Source organism: Penicillium chermesinum (genome assembly GCF_028974085.1).
Source record: "Penicillium chermesinum strain IBT 19713 chromosome Unknown utg000002l:1.0-5270490.0:1.0-5274688.0, whole genome shotgun sequence".
Classification (NCBI taxonomy): Eukaryota; Fungi; Ascomycota; class Eurotiomycetes; order Eurotiales; family Aspergillaceae; genus Penicillium; species Penicillium chermesinum.
This window is the reverse complement of record NW_026695312.1, coordinates 1,465,110-1,480,757: the sequence shown is the minus strand read 5'-3', so window position 1 is coordinate 1,480,757 and position 15,648 is coordinate 1,465,110. Positions and strand designations below refer to the sequence as shown.

The following is a 15,648-nucleotide window of genomic DNA, read 5'->3' as shown; positions in this document are numbered from 1 at the left end:
AGCCAACCGAATTGGCTCTCTACCGAAGCCCTGTGGCTAGCTTTACGCCACTCGGCAGTCCAAAGATCTGACCCGCAATATCCAGATCACAAGCACCGGTGCTTGCAGATTGACCAGAAGCGTCCAAGCATCCCCCCACGGTATTCTTCAAGTGGCCAGTAAGGTAGTGAGACCAGATCGTGCCAGGGCCGCCTTCGCACGGCACCAGTGAGAGAGATCCCTTCTTTGAGGCGGAAAGGCATTTTGAAGAATCGGACAGGGGATGTAGGGTGAACTTGCTGCCCAAACCACTGACTTTCCAAACCTGATCATCGGCTGCATTGCACACCTCGAAGCCAACATTATGCGAAGCAGTCAGACACTTCCCTGAAGCAGTGTTGAAAACCGTTCCCGTGGGGGTGGTTTTGCAGTGGCGAGGGGGAGTAATGCGAAGGACACTGGTAGCATGGCTATCAAGGTTGACCTGTACAGAGTCCGTGATAGTCGATTTGGTGCCAGTCCACAGGTCACGAGCGCTATATTGGCACTTCGAATCTAGACCTAAACGAGCAAGAGAGATACTAGTGTTGGCGGTGTTGTTCCCACGATTGAGCACCGTCAGTAAGCGGTCGCCGTTTGACAGAGAGCGGGTCAGCACATCAAAGCGGTCATCGCGACTGACTAAAGTAGCTTGTTGAGCCAGGGGATCTTGATCGACAGTAATCAGATCCTTGTTGGTCAGAAAATCAATCACCGTATCAGGCAAGTCAGGGATATAGGCGCTAATGATCAGGGGAGCCCCAAAGGAAGCCCAAAGCGCAAAATGAGACTTCTTCTCGTCATCCGTGAGCCCCGGGTGGTCGGGGATCAAGAAGTCCGGGTCATTATAGTAGCCGGGCTGCTGATAGCGGGCAACCTGAACTTGATAGTCATAGTTGACCATAATGCTATCCCATGCGCTGCCTGCACCGCTGTAAACCAGCACATCATCCGAATGACGGGCCAGTTCACCGTAGAACGGAATCCAGTCCATGACGCGGGCCCAATCGGTGGCGTCCGTAGAGAAGTACGCAGGCGCAGACTCGGAGAAGATGAGCGGCGGCGACATTCGGCTGAAGATCTCGTGCCACTGATGATACCGTACGCGGTATTCGTCGCGCAGCAAACGGCCCTCTTCAGCAAAAACATTACATCCGTCCAGCTTGAGGTAGTCGATGCCCCAGCTGGCGAATGTTTCGGCGTCCTGTTCTTCGTGTCGATAGGAGCCCGGGTAGCCGCCGCAGGTGGCATTGCCTGCGTCCTCGTAGATACCCAGATGAAAGCCATGCTGATGGGCATAGTTGGCGAGCCAGGGAATTCCGTGCGGGAACAATGTTGTGTTCCACTGCAGAGACCCATTATCGGAGCGGGAGGTCTGCATCCAGCAGTCGTCAAGATTGAGGCGATTATAGCCTGCGGCTAGAAGTCCGCGGCTCACCATTGACTCGGCGGTCTTCGTGAACAGCGTTTCATTGAGATCGCATTCGAATCGCGCCCAGTTATTGAAACCCATTGGAGGTGTCGGGAGCAAGCCGACATCCTCTACAGATGCGTAGACGGGAAGCAATGGCAGCATTAAGCTGGCCATGGTTGGTCGCGTCCAGCCAGGGAGTTTCATGATCCCGACAAAACACTCGACAAAACAGAACAAAGCACAGCGTGTCCTAGGGACGTTCTAGTATTGGGCAGGAGCTACCTCTTTGATTGGTGAGAGTAGATTCTGAGATGGGCTGAGCCATGCTGCCCTTTAAGCCCCCAATACTCCGTAAACAGTGAAGCTTTTTACATTCCCCGCACGGAGGGCCGACGGGATCGGCAGCCAACGTATCGTAGCGATATCGTAGCGATGGCGGGGGAAGTGGTACTCAATTGAAACGGTGCCATTCTTGATAAGCTCGATAATCGAGTCTGAGTTTGCCTCTGTTGATCATATCCCCAAGGAGGAGGTGGAAGCTATCTAGTGCCTGGCTTTGTGGCGTCGAGTCTGAGCGGGCCTCACGACTTCCACCTTGCACGCCACCATCTCATTGTCATGCAATCGTCATTCTAATTAGCCTCCCCACTATTGATATCTCTTCTTTTCGACAAGCGATCAGCAGGTCTGTGAGGCTAATCATCACTTTCATAGTCAATCTATCGTCCCCTGGCTGGCCAAGCACCTCCCCGATCTGAGGGTAAGAACCGACTTGCCCTGCTACCCATCCTACTTGCACACCACCAAGGACTCCAAAAACACATCGAAGCTAAGGGCCTGTTGCAGGGCTGGGGCAAATGGACCGGAGTGTAGCTACGAGAACCCAAAGACGAAAAACAAGGCTTTTGTGCCGTTGCACTGCAGTTCTCCATATACCATGTAAGGTGCATACATACTCTTAAAAAAAAATGAGTCTCATCTCATCAACAGGCCTAGGCCTCGGGGGTCCCGCAACGAATCAGGTAAGACAGGCAAGTATAGTATCCACGGGGAGAATCAGGGAATGGAGATAAGGGAATCTCGATAGGAATCTCGACGGGGAATCTCAGGCGTAAGATATGCATGGAAGACAATCGAATGCAAGCAATGACAAGTGAAAAGAGAGAGAGGCAGGTGCAGGGAATCAGTTGCGCAGGTTCCAGCGCATCGGATCTGACGAGATCGTTGAAAGGCACGAGACGCGAAAAACTGGGACGTCCGGGCGTCTATTGGTGGCTGAGCTGAAGTTCAGAACCGGAGGAAGCCCTTCTGATTTGACGAACCCTGCCAAGAGATAGCCAAATCAATAGTTCACTCTGCAGGGAGCTCCTGATGAACAAAAGCTTAGATCTGCCCGGGGGAGGGTTCCTACGTAATCCAGTGCCCCCAGCGCGCGCTGTTCCGCTGTCAGCCGCCCATTCTAAGCTTCAAGCGTGGGGCATTTTTGGAAAGTAGAACCCAAGCTTCAGGAACAAAGAAGTGAGGAGTTTCAGAGCAAAAGTCCCAGGACCAGCGACAAGGGTCCACAATCGCCACCGCCTTGGCAGCTTACAGGACTGATCAGGGTGCCCCCAGTCTATACATCACATTAGACTCTATCCACTTGCACCACCCCGATCAGGGGATTTGCTGCCATAGCAGTGTGGCCAGGCCAATCACCTCATGTGAGCGACAGGAATCACCTGCATGCTCAAGGATCCACTGAACAAGCCCAGGGCCATTGTCTAAAAGCACATAGCCGCTGTTCCGCTCCACCGATTTAGGCTTAACGGCTGTCAAGGGGACCCCCAAAATCTTGGATCTTGCTCTCTCCATTTCCTTCCCAATGCGCCTTGGAAATGGCCCCAGACGCGAAGCCCAAGAACAGGCCTCAGCAGTCCTGTCTGAAATGCCGCGAACGCAAGATTAAGGTACGGTACCCTTCGGGAAGAAAAGCGCTCGAGCTCCAGCTATTGTGACGCGAAAACGTGGAAAAAGAAGCGCTTCCGCGACCCCCACCGGTTTTCTGCAGTTGCGATTCCGCAGACTAACAAAACCTGCAGTGCGATCGCTCCATCCCATGCAGCGCCTGCACAAGCCGCGGCCTCGAAACCGAATGCGTTTACCTCACCACCCCTGAAGACCGCGCGCACATTAGCCAGGCGGAGATCATCGAGCGCCTGCGCAGAGAGGTTGCGCAGCTGCGCACCCAATTAACCCAGACTCCTCCACGCGGCCCAAGCCCCAAACGCAACTCCAATGCCGGTTCCCACAACTGGACCCCTTATGCCCGCCCACAAGACTCGAAATCCAAGTCTCCCGATGTTCTATATGGAGCTTCGGGGGCGCCGTTTGGATATAATGCGGCCGCGGTGCACGGCGCGGGTCCTGGCTCGGCGCCGGAGGGTCAGCTCCTGCGGATCTGCCAGAGGGGAGCTGGTCTGCTTCCTCACCGTCGTCTTCGGTCACGACTAATATGACGAATCCAAGGACAGTGGCGAGCCCAGGGAGCACGGAGAGTGATAGTGGGGTGGGGGTGGGGGTGGGGGGGATGTCGCAGCCGGTATATCAGGCTGGGGCAGGGTTTACGATGAGTAGTCCGAGTAAGTGGGATACTGTTCACGTTGGATAGCTCTTTTCCAAGCTTTTCAATACTGTCTTGCGGAGATAAGCTGACCGGTTACCAGACCTGACGGGCGATATTCCCACGTCGCATTGTCCACCCGGAGACATGACAGCCCTTGCACCGGGCGAGAACCCGAATCCGATGCCAATGCAGGGTGCGCAAGTATATACACATCCTGCGCCACAGCCATACCCAATGAACGAAGGCGTCCCAGCGCCGTACATGAATAACGAATACCCTACTCACGACCAACACTACCATGAAAAGTACCAGAACATGATGAACGACTATGAAGCACGAGCGTTTCATTCGCAATGGGGACAGCAGCAGTTTATCGCGGCCCCGCCGTTATCAGACTCAGCGTATTATTCTTCCTCGCCCCCGGCGCCATTCATAGGGGGTTACGCCCCAAAACACCAAGGCGCAGATGTGCAGCCTCCTTCAGCGGCACCGCAGTTCGTCGACCAAAACACCCGCTCTTCAATATCAAGCATGGCGCAGTCTGTCCCGAGCCCGTGGAAGGGGGAGGGAAAGCAAGAGCTTCTGGAAACCTTATTCAGGACCATTGGCAGCTGCAGTGAAGAGAATGTGGCGCAGGTTGTCCAGGTGGTGAGGAACAGTGCGACACCCGAGGACGCTGTCTCGGGTATATGTCAGGTTCTAGGGATTGGAGGAAGTGCGCGATGACCCGCTGGTCGGTTTATCGCGGTGGATTGCGATGTCATCATCGCTGGCGTTCCACGGAGTTGGAATCACTGGTATGCAGTGATTGGTCCAGCCAATATATATACCCATATTCGAATATCGTGTTTTTTTTTTTGGGATCCAAATGCCTGTGGAAACCAGACAAAATTATACCCTTATTTTTGGGCACCAAGGGAACCGTCATAAAGCCGTAAAGTCATAATAAGTCGCAAATGATCCAAAGGTCAACGACCGAGCCATGAGCCCGGTCGTCTTAAGAGGATCTGTCGGTCACGTCTGGGCCTCCGTGTCATCAAGTGGTCGCTGGCCGTAGACAAAATGGAAATAGAAGTGAAAATGAACCTTCGGATTCAAAAACTCCGCCCGCACTCTCTCCATATACTCCTGCACTTCTTGATACGAGAGCCCAATCACCCTCGTCATCAGGGCAAGGCTATACGGCTCAATGATATCATTCACTGTGATCCTCGTCATCCGCCCGATCTCTTTCATCCGAGGATTCTTCGCCCAGCCACCCACAGGAGCCTACGTCACCACCATCATCAGCCGCCCACCCAGAACCCACACCGAGAGGGCAAAAAGAGAGAAAGGAAGAAAGGAAGTAAGGAAAGAGACATACCTTGTATATATCATCATGTACGTTCACATACCCCTCCTTCCGCATCCACCCTGCAACATCCTTTGCGATATTCAAGTCCTTCCCAAACTGCTTACTCGCATCGTTCACCCTATTCAGCCATTCCATCACCGTCGGCGCCATGTGATGCGACCCGTCGTCCGAGGAAAGTTCCATCGCAAACTCCTGCACCTCGAACCACCCTCCCGGCTTCAGATGCTGTAGCCCCTGCCTCAGCAACTTATGCCAGTCGCCGATCCCCCCCACCCATCGTTCGCGCGTGGATAAAGTCGAACGCCTCCCCCGGTGTGAACGCCCAGTCGCTCTCCACATCGTCGATGAAGAACCGGCAATTCGACGGCACCCAGCCCGGCTGGATCGGACTCAGGTCTGTGCCGATGATTTCTGCGCCGGGGAAGTTTTCGCTTATTTCAATCGCCCATTCCCCCGTGCCGGTGCCGATGTCCAAGATGCGGGTGGGGGGTCTGTCACGGGCGAACGGGGCGCGGTACAGATCCCCGCCCAGCACGAGCTTGAAGAGGTGGTGCATTACAGCGAGGCGGTCCTGTTCTTCCTCGTCGTTGGGGAAAGGGTACTGGCCGTGCCGGTAGGCATGGTAACGGCGGCCATTTTCGTAACAGTAGTCGCGGACGGAGGACGCGAAGGAGAAGTTGGAATCTAGAATAGATTGGGTGGCGAAGAGTGATTCCTCGTCACTGGTCTGTGGGGGGAAGGCAGATGAGCTATGGGCCACGTGATCTCGGGTAGGGGATACAGGGGTTTACGGGCTACAGGAGGAAGGAGGGGACGGGGAGAAGCTTACATCGATCTGGATGTGCTCCAAGGCGTTGGGTTGGGTCATGACTGAAGCTATTCAAGTGTGGGAGGGGGACAAAGAACTCCGTACCGAGATTCAGGTTGCCGGGAACCCATCGTGGTGGAGCCTCCGCCTTTTCCCCGCTTGGACCACTGATTCCGGCAGCTTGGTTATGCGCTCTAGCCCTTCGGCTCAATGCATAAACCAGGGGTAACGTATCATGTTTTCACGCCATTACGCTGGAATCTACGGGAGAACTCAAATGAGGGGTTCCACGTTAGATTGCATCGTATCCTTCTTTTCTGCTTCCTTTTTTTTTTTCATGAAAAAAAAGAAATACATTTCCACGTATCTGATCGATCTGCCTTTTTCTTCGTTACCCCGCCCCGAGTGCATCCAGCTCCACATTGTCCCATGTTTCCTGCACGGATCCCTGCATGGGAGGCGTATCAGCCCAAACTCTGCAGTTTGGCTTGTTCGCCTGCAGTCAGTGCCCCGAATAGATCCTGGAATCCCGGCTGGGTGGATGCTCGCCGAAAGAAATCGGCCAGGAATGCTTGTGTCTCATCGTCTCGACGTCGTACTGCAAATACGCTCTCGGATCCGCCTTCCCCGAAGGCCATGAGTTCCTGCTTGGTCATTCCCAGGTTCAGATCCATGATCTGACCGGGAACATCCTCCCAATCATCATCGCCGTCGTCACTGTCGGCCTCGTCTAGAGCGGCCCGCGTGGCAGCATCAATTTCTTGGTTGCCGGATGCAGCCGATAACTCCTCAGCTAGCACCTTGACAATTTTCAGCGGTGCCGCCACAGTAGTGTACTGGTCTGGGTTTCTGCGGGCCTGGGAGCGTGTCTTGATACGCCCGGTATCCTGGATAATAAGATCACCTTTGACGGGAATCTCGGCCAGTCGGGGGTCGGCCAGCTCGTACAATCGTGCCAAGGCGAAGATGTTGGACTTGATTTCATCGTAGCCGGCGAAGTTGACCGAGTTCTCCAGCCATTTACGTAGCACCACGGAGAGGCCGCTCTCACCTCCCAGATTAAGCTGTGCGAGGAAGTCCACCACCTCGCGAGCGCTAATAAGGGTCAGTCGTGCAAAGACCAAGATCAGGCTCTGGATAAATTGGGCCTTCTCAGCTGTCGCCAGCCGTTGGGCTACAGCCTGCAGGAGCTGAGGCAGATACGGTCCCAATCGTTCAGAGCCGGCTCGCTCCACCAACTCTGCTGCCAGCTGGCCAACCTCTGCCGCTGCAATATCATCCACGGCCGGCCCAAGCAGGCGGTCAATGATGACCAGGACAACTTCAATGGCCTCCTTACCAGACTGCGGATCGCGCCAGGCAATAAATTGGGCAAAGTCATGTGAAAGCATATGACGGACAGCTTCGGTGGCCGGGCGAATAAGCTCCGCCTCGGTGGAGCCTAGAAGCAGACGGTCGAGTTTGGGCATGACCGTCTCCACAAAGCCAGCAGGGAGAGGCTGGAGACTTCGCTCGGACAAAGCGCGGAGCAGATCAGCCGCAAAGTTGGTCAGAGAGTTCTCTTCAGTCATGTTGCCAACGTCAATTGCACCCATCAGGGACGGCAAGACTTTTTCGCAGAGGCGCATGTAAGCCTCTGGGCCATGCTCAGTGATCTCGTCCACAATGTCTTCGAAGGCCTCTGTTACGATCATGGTAAGCTGGAAATTATCGGCCCCACTACTCGCAATGTTGAACAGCAGATCGATGCCGGCCGAGGAGAGGACCACGTTTGAATCAACCATGATGGTGTCTCGGAGGGTTTCTGCCAGGGTGACCTTCAGATCATCGCTGTCGACCTCTTCACGCAGGTCGTGTGCAGCGACAAACTCCGAGATGGTGTTGACCACGGTTCCTTGGAAGGATTTGGCTGTGGATCTGGGTAGACCCAGCATCAAATCCTGTAAAACTCGAATGCCGGCAACCTTGACAAGTTCCGAAGGGTCCTCTTGGATTGCTTTCAAGGTAGCTTCCAGGTAAGAGGATGCTGTCTGCTGGAATGAATCTCCTGCAACTCGAGATAGAGAGCCGCCGACGAGGTATCCCCGGGCGCGCAACAGTTCCTCCTCTTGCTGGATCGCGTAGTGTACGAATTGATTGAAATGGTTTGCCAAGTCCGGAGGAATTTGCTGACTGACCTCCGTGAAGTCTCGCAAAAGGACATTGAGCATGAACAGAGCCGATTCGCGAGATTTCCAACTAAAATAGAAGAGAGTGAAAAAAAATTAGCCTTAGATCAGCTGTAACAATCAGTAGGCGGGCTCAACTTACGAAGCGGAGGTGTCTGCAAATAGGGTATTCATGTGACTTAAGATGCCCTCAACAGCCAGCACCTTCAGCCATTCTCCGGTCTTGACTACCAAGTCTCCGCTGCATGTTCGTGGCGTATAATTGGCGGTAACGGAGGTCTCCTCGGACAGAAAGAGGTTCACGTCAACCTCCCACATACCTTCTTCCTCCGCTGTAACCTGAGCGTAGGAACTGGCCAGCTTCACGATCTCGGGCAACCAGCCAGACGAGCTTGCATTAGTACCCGCAGCCTGAAGTTCCTGCTGAAGCTGTGCTTTGACTGGAGGGGCCTTGAGCAATGTCTGGATGAGATCTAACTCTTCCAACACGAGGAAGTCGAGTGAGTAAGGCAAGCCATCAACATCCTCAAGGCGGCCCTGTTGCTGATCCTCGATGAAGAATTTTTGGTAGATCGGTAAGGCGTTGTTCAGTTCGGTCCAGACTGCCGAGAAGAAGTTGGGACTCTGAGTTGTCAAGAGAGCGGGGAAGATCATGCGAATTTTCATAATCGTCTACAATTGTTCTCTGTGAGCAAGAAACGTGTTGTGTGGACGGAAAAGTGAGCCATTACTTACCCTGACAACTTGGATTTTCAACCCCAGAATACCCCGCCATTGCGAAGCAAGTTCCTTGTTGCCAGATTCATCATCACTAGGGGGGCTGGGGCAGCGGCCCTTGTAAGGTTTCGATAAAGTACGGGGACCATCCGGTCAACGCCTCTTCGACAAACTGCCTGATTGCCACATTATGCTGCTCCATAACCATCTCCAGGGTATCAAAACAAGAGCGGAAAACTGCGACCGCAAGGGCGCGCAGGATCGGTTTCCTTGTTTGCGAGGTGGCTACCGCAAAGAGAGCCGAAACCAAGTCGCGGGCAACATCGAAGAACTGCTCCTCGCTGAAGCCCGTATCCACCAAATCCAACAGGACCTTCAATGTGCCATGGAGCGCGATATCCGAGGTGCCTTGCTCGTTTATGACGTGCAAGAGCGAGGGCAGTAACTCTGGCCAGTCATCCGGGAAATCAGCGCTAGCAATCTTGCTGACGGCATAACTAGCTGACGACTTGACCTTGCGCTCGGGAGTCTCAGTTGTCGTCGCGAGTTCCAGTAGAGCCCGGCGAATTTGGGCTTTGTTTGCATCGTTCACGAGGACCTGGCCTTTGAATTCGTCCAGGTTCGGAGACCAGGCGCCGGCGATGAAGGTGCGCAGGACGGAGAGGGATGACTGGCGGAGATTGACCGGGACGGACTCGTGGGAGGCAATGGCTGTGAGTGAGATGGGGAAGGCTTCATTGACATAGAGCTGCTGGAGTTGTGTCTCCGCGGACTTTCTCGTATCGGCGCGGGGTGACTGAGTGTCTGCCAGGAGCGTCAGGAGCTGTTGCTCCATGGTTGGCAGATGGAATTGGGCAACCGCAGGATTGGAGGAGTGGGTAGAATTTGGCTGGAAGCCACTGCGTCACGTAGGGGGAGATTAGGACCTTTTTTGGCGCGCGCCGCGATAAGACACCACGAGGGGCAGAGGCGGTCAGTCCCCCTGAGCCCGCCCTTCATTCGGCCTATGGGGAGTAAAGGACTGGAATATGTGCATGGACAATACAGCTGATATGCTTAAGAAGTCTCCCGGCATGTTCTGGGCAAAATAACCACAGGAAGTACTAAATCTTAGCATAGTGTCACTGCTTCGCCAGCGATGAGGATATGACGCCTTAGCACACCGTGTCGTAGAGGGTGACGTTGGCCTATATTTCACCTTAACGTTTGTTACTTCGGACTTGGACATTGCGTTCTGAAAATATATGGTTCATAGTGAGTTCAAAGGGTTTGACACAAGGAGGAGCAATTTGCGTAGACGGAAAATCGCAAAAAGAAAGAAGCTGCACCATAAGCAGCATTGACATGCTCCTATCCTTCTACATGCCCTGTTGGTGGGACCCATGATAGAGGCATAGGAAACCAGTGGCAACAGCCTTATCGTCAAGCCTCTGTTATCAGTGGATTATCAGCAGATTTTTGGATCTACAGAGCAATGTGCACCCCGGATACTGGGGCCAAGCGAACGATATCTGCAGAGCGACCGATATGGGGGACTTGCATGGATTTGCAGGGATCGAGAAAGCTTGCTAACAACGCCACCAGGGTGCTTGAATTTAAACTTATCTTAACTACTCTGTATCACTATCGCAGTTTTAGTCCAATCGAGATAATCACTCCTCACGTTTTTCTGGGTAGTTTTGAGCTCTGGAAAAGCCCTATAAGTGCCTTAAGACGAGCCCTGGAGAGTCTTGACGATTCGTGATCCCGTAACACAAAGCCGGTAATCTGCTGACGATGATAACATAACGATAGTACGCCATGCGTAATAACAGTACCCGGCATGATCGGGGCAGGGGTATAGGCAATATAGGAGGAGCCTGATACCTGCCCTAAGAACGCTGAAAGTTCTTAGACCATTGGGTAATTTAGTTCGAAAGACGGGGCGGGCCCAGAGGGCTTGCATTGTTCGAGGCAAATTGGGGCCGGTGTCTTGAGCAGGAACTTCATGGGCTGACACGAGCCCTGGGCCTCATTGGGTGGGGATCGTGATTTTTCGGAAAAGAATCGAAAGACCCACCGGATCAAGTGTCAGCAGCCTGAGACAAATCCATTGCCGGGTGAGGTTTCAAAGCTGTCGACTGCTGTAAGGTATATTCGAGACTTCCCGCAGACACCCAGTACGGAGAAGACAGTCTGACATTCTAAAAGAGGGGAGGAAAATACACCTCTTAGTCGAACCTGCCCGATTTCGTCGAAGAAAGGCGAAGATCGTCTCTTCGGCACCCGCTGGCGGTGACATTTAGAAACGAATGGGAAAGAATTGATGATTGCGACATTGAGAGCTTGAACCTGGGAAGGCTCCTCATACGCTACACAGTCAGCCCAATGCTTGGCCCCGGAATGGCGGCGGCGCGGGGGAGCTGAACCCCGGTCGCGCCGCCGCCACTGCCGTCAGAGTAGGAAGATCATCGGCAAAGGGCGTTGTCCATGTGGGACAGAACGAGATGCAATACTGTACCCGGTACGGAGTACGCCGCTGGTACCTGACGAACCCGCGATGGTGGCGGGCTGCTTTGTAATTGCACGAGTTGCTGCAATATCTAGGGGGTACCGAGGGATCCGAGGGGCGTTTGGGATCTGCTATCGGATTCGATGAAGCCTCACGGTAATTAAAGACTTGGCTCGGCAGCTCTCGGTAGCTTAACAGGTACCCCCGTTGCCCGCTTCCAGGTACCACATGGGTACATGGTATCGAAGAACGAAACCGAAAAAATTTGAAAACCGTACTTTTGCGTTCTTCAAGAGCCCTGGAGGCACAGGACAAGCTGACTAGACCTTTGTGCTTGAGTAGCAAACACGCCAGGGGACAATGACAACCGCAATGATCATTGTCATGATTCCAACATAGGCAATAATAAACATCCGTGAATGGAGATTGCCAAGGTTTTTATTTATTTATTTATTTTTTCTCTATTTTTTGGGGGCTTCATTACTTATCCCGGGCCTGTCCCGTTGGTTCTGCATGGCTCCCAAGGTTGAGTGGTGGGCGCGTTTCATGGTAGAAAAATAGCGGGCCCATTTTGCAAGTACAGTCTCCATATGGGATACCTTTTTTGACCTGTAGTTTAATGGGCTCCCTTCACTTGGCTATGATCGTCGTTAAAATTGTGCCAATTTTACCGGACTTTAGTGGGGACAAGGCAGGAGGCTGATGAGGTGGAAAAAAGGGCAAAGCCCCGGTCATACTTTTTCATACTTCCCAGGCACCTGGTACGGATACCAGGGATACCAGGGATACCTGGGCGGCGGAACACGTATGGAATTGACATTCTTTCAATTTGGTCGCAATTCGCTTTCGATAAATGGACTGATGATTGCTGCTCGATTGCTGCTCGTTCCTACTGTAGATCAAGATCAGCTTACCCCGTTGAATATGCTAGAAAGATCGGTATCTACACTACTAGTTGCGGTGGTACATACTCCAGCGTAATTATAAGCAGAGAATGCCGAGATCTGAAATGAACCCTGAACCCCACCGTCGTCCTTCAAGCAAAGACCGCCACCGCGACCGGGGTATAGTAGGACACTATCGCGAGAGATCACCTAGTAGTGATAGTCTCCAAAACCCCAAAACCACCGTGGGGCAAGTGGTAGAGGCTCAGGAGGTGTTGCAGGCCGTAAACCCATGACGCATCCACGTGACGGGGGCCAACCGTGACTTCCACCTCAACCCACTCTGTGCCCTTTTCCCCTCGAAAGCAACACCTGGGGATTAACCATCGTGACCAGTCATCCACCATCGTCCTGTCCGGCCTCATACAGTTCCCCGGCCCGATTCTTGTGGAAGGGCTCTGAATTCCCTCCCTGTCTCTCTTCTCAGGGTTTCGCAGGCGTTCCCCCTCCTTCCCTCGCTTGAAAACCCGCCCCTCCTCAAATCCTCGAAGGACTCATTTCCCGATAATTACATAAAAGCGACTTTCTTTCTCTACTTCTCCCGTCGTTTTAGGATCGGCGCTTAAGGTCTCTCGTGTCCTCTCCCTCATGTTTTGAGGTTTTGCATTTTGTCGTCTTGTCCACCCAAGCGTATGTTTTCGTATTTCCTTTCAAAACCCCCTCCCCCTCCCACGAGATACCCACCCACCCCCCCTCGTCACCATTTTCCACACCTGAACTTTTTCACGCACCTGAACAATAATCAATACCTCTGGCTCCCATCGCTTCTATCGTCGGCCCTCTCGAAATCCTTCAGTGCTGTCGCATATTTTGCAGGTCGCCGCCCGAGTGTTTTGCCGGAGGAGATTTCGGAGCCAAACATCCGACCTCCCCCTCCCCCCAAGCTTATACCTCTCGTGTTTCCCGACATACTAAACCTACACCCCCCTGCCCTTTGAAGGTTCCTAAAAGTTGACCGGTGGCTTTAGAAAGGCAGAGCGATGATTAGCTTCAGGGTGGAACATCTATCAGATTCTTCGAGACTCAGCCCAGATCATTTCTACCGTGGAAACGATACCGGATCGTTCGCCGGCAATGCCGATGGCCAGTGAGACCAGCAGTACCACCACGATGACCACTTTTTCCGCCCCGATCCCCGCTACCAGATCGCTGCCAACCAACCAGTCGGCACTAGCGGCCTCATTCACCAGCTTCCTTACCGTGTCGGTCCATCAAATACTCTTCCTCCGCTCCGTCTACCCGCGCGCGACATTCCTCCCCGTCCGGGCATACAATTACCCTGTCCGACAATCTCGTCACCCGAAAGTGTGTGACTATATCAATGAAGTATCCATCGCAGTCGGGACAGAAATCTTAAAAGGCACAATTACCGCAGTCAGTATTATCATATCATCTCTCCGCACAAATCAACCCCTCGAACGATACGCCTTTGATCTATCGGGCTTCCCAAGGGCCCCCGCTGGAGAGGTGAACACCACATTCGAAGACCGAGATGAAGATGCATCCGGAGCCGGCGTCTCCGACCGCGGCCCCGCTCCAACCTCCGTTGACCTTGAGTCACAATTCCGGGCCTGCTTGGCTCGCCTCGCATCTGCCTGTGCGCGCCTCACTCCTCTACCGCGAGATGACGAATTCAGCTTTACGGTTTGTATTGAGGTGAGAGAGGACGCCTTACCTCCTGCAGGCACCACCAAAGAAGAACAAACGTGGATCGTCGCGGATCCTGGCAAGGTACATCTGCGATCATGTACCGCCCCTTCTCTGTCTCCAAAGTACGCAACGGCGAACATCAACAGCCGCCTCTCGGGCCTCGAATGGCCGCGCCAAAACAGTACCAGTACGGCGCGTCGAGGCTGGAGAACTACGTTTGGAGTTGTGGGTGGAGGAAGCACGGCAGAAGTTTAACGAACCGGTGGAATCAGAGCAGCCACCTTGAACTACCCAAATTTCCTGTTTTAAAACGAGGAACTCTGTTTCTTTTCTTTTCTTTTCTATCTCGTGTGTGGTGTGTGTGCGTGTGTCGGCCTGTCAGGAATTGCTGCTCCTTTTGTTTTCTGTCCACACTCATCTTCAGTCTCATTCTTGATTTAGCGTGACCAATGATCGAACATACATGATGGACGAGGAAATTAAGGAATTGCCGTCCGCAAGAAAGTGGCGCAAATATATAAAATGGGGAGCGGACGATTTTTTGGAACTCGCATGGCATTTTACTTACATAGATCAGGTTCTCATATCTTTTCCCTTTTTTTTTTTTCTTTTTTCTTTCTTCTACCTCTTTGGTCTTATTATCCCTCCCCAAACCATCCCATCTCCCAATCTCTTTCTTTACCTACGCCTATCCTTTTTTTTCTTTTCTTTCCTCTCTACAATTAACCCTCTCACGACGCTCCTTCTCTTTACGGACCTATATCCCCTCACTCTATATCCCCTACATTTTGCTATTTGATTATCAATCATATTGTGTCATCTTTTGCATCTTTTGACGCTGACCTTTTATTATCTATTTCTTGCTGCGATCCGGCTTTCCCTCATACCATCTCATTATCCCTGTATTTCATTTCATCTCTTTTGTTGAATCGCTCTCAACTACATGATTCTCTTCCATCCCCTTCTAGCCACAATCCAATTACCTAGTAACAAGCTCCTAATCATCGCCCTGCGGGATTTTCCCCTTCTGTTTCGAGCCCTCCGAGCTTTTTTACACGTTCATTTTCTTCCTCTTCCTCTTTTTCTTCTTTCTTTGGTGCTGACGTTGTCGCGATGGTAAGCGTTGTTTGATCTGGGTGGTTCTCGTCTTGATTCCGTAATGTTGCAAAGCTTCTGTTCATGGCTTCGGAATTGATATCGCGGGTCGTTTTTCAAGGTTGGAGAGGGTCAAATAGCCTATGGCTGATTTGCAAGTAAAGTTGTTGGAGGGACATGAGTAATAGGTGCTGTTCGGTATGTAAGTGCTTGTAGGTCTGCGTTACTAGGAGTCTCAGGGAGGCATAGTCATATTTGAGGTTATCTAGGGGGGTGCTTCAGGGCGCCAAGTGCGATGCTTATAATGTCACGGTGCAGACTTCAGTACTTGAAAACAGAACCGAGAATTTCTAGTAGAGCACTGGCAGAGAATGACATTGACCC

At 52.7% G+C, this 15,648-nt stretch overlaps 5 protein-coding genes across 5 annotated transcripts; 2 read left to right on the top strand and 3 right to left on the bottom strand.

The window, feature by feature from the left end:
• Positions 1 to 19: 19 nt before the first annotated feature.
• On the bottom strand, positions 20 to 1,606 carry aglA (putative alpha-galactosidase; the record flags this gene model as incomplete). Its single annotated transcript, XM_058470656.1, has 1 exon — positions 20 to 1,606. The coding sequence occupies one exon, from the start codon at positions 1,604 to 1,606 to the stop codon at positions 20 to 22; it is 1,587 nt and encodes a 528-aa protein (XP_058333797.1).
• A 1,703-nt stretch (positions 1,607 to 3,309) lies between these two features.
• On the top strand, positions 3,310 to 4,763 carry N7468_001358 (uncharacterized protein; the record flags this gene model as incomplete). Its single annotated transcript, XM_058470655.1, has 4 exons — positions 3,310 to 3,381; positions 3,514 to 3,889; positions 3,946 to 4,053; positions 4,138 to 4,763. 4 exons carry the CDS (start codon positions 3,310 to 3,312, stop codon positions 4,761 to 4,763), a joined length of 1,182 nt encoding a protein of 393 aa, XP_058333796.1.
• Positions 4,764 to 5,051: 288 nt separating this feature from the next.
• Positions 5,052 to 6,259, bottom strand: N7468_001357 (class I SAM-dependent methyltransferase; the record flags this gene model as incomplete). The annotated part of the gene is made up of 4 exons (XM_058470654.1): positions 5,052 to 5,306; positions 5,401 to 5,600; positions 5,665 to 6,118; positions 6,221 to 6,259. The coding sequence occupies 4 exons, from the start codon at positions 6,257 to 6,259 to the stop codon at positions 5,052 to 5,054; spliced, it is 948 nt and encodes a 315-aa protein (XP_058333795.1).
• A 404-nt stretch (positions 6,260 to 6,663) lies between these two features.
• N7468_001356 (uncharacterized protein) lies at positions 6,664 to 9,919 on the bottom strand (the record flags this gene model as incomplete). Its single annotated transcript, XM_058470653.1, has 4 exons — positions 6,664 to 8,437; positions 8,510 to 9,039; positions 9,103 to 9,178; positions 9,225 to 9,919. 4 exons carry the CDS (start codon positions 9,917 to 9,919, stop codon positions 6,664 to 6,666), a joined length of 3,075 nt encoding a protein of 1,024 aa, XP_058333794.1.
• A 3,680-nt stretch (positions 9,920 to 13,599) lies between these two features.
• On the top strand, positions 13,600 to 14,424 carry N7468_001355 (putative mitotic spindle checkpoint protein (Mad2B); the record flags this gene model as incomplete). The annotated part of the gene is made up of 1 exon (XM_058470652.1): positions 13,600 to 14,424. The coding sequence occupies one exon, from the start codon at positions 13,600 to 13,602 to the stop codon at positions 14,422 to 14,424; it is 825 nt and encodes a 274-aa protein (XP_058333793.1).
• Between the last annotated feature and the right edge of the window lie 1,224 nt (positions 14,425 to 15,648).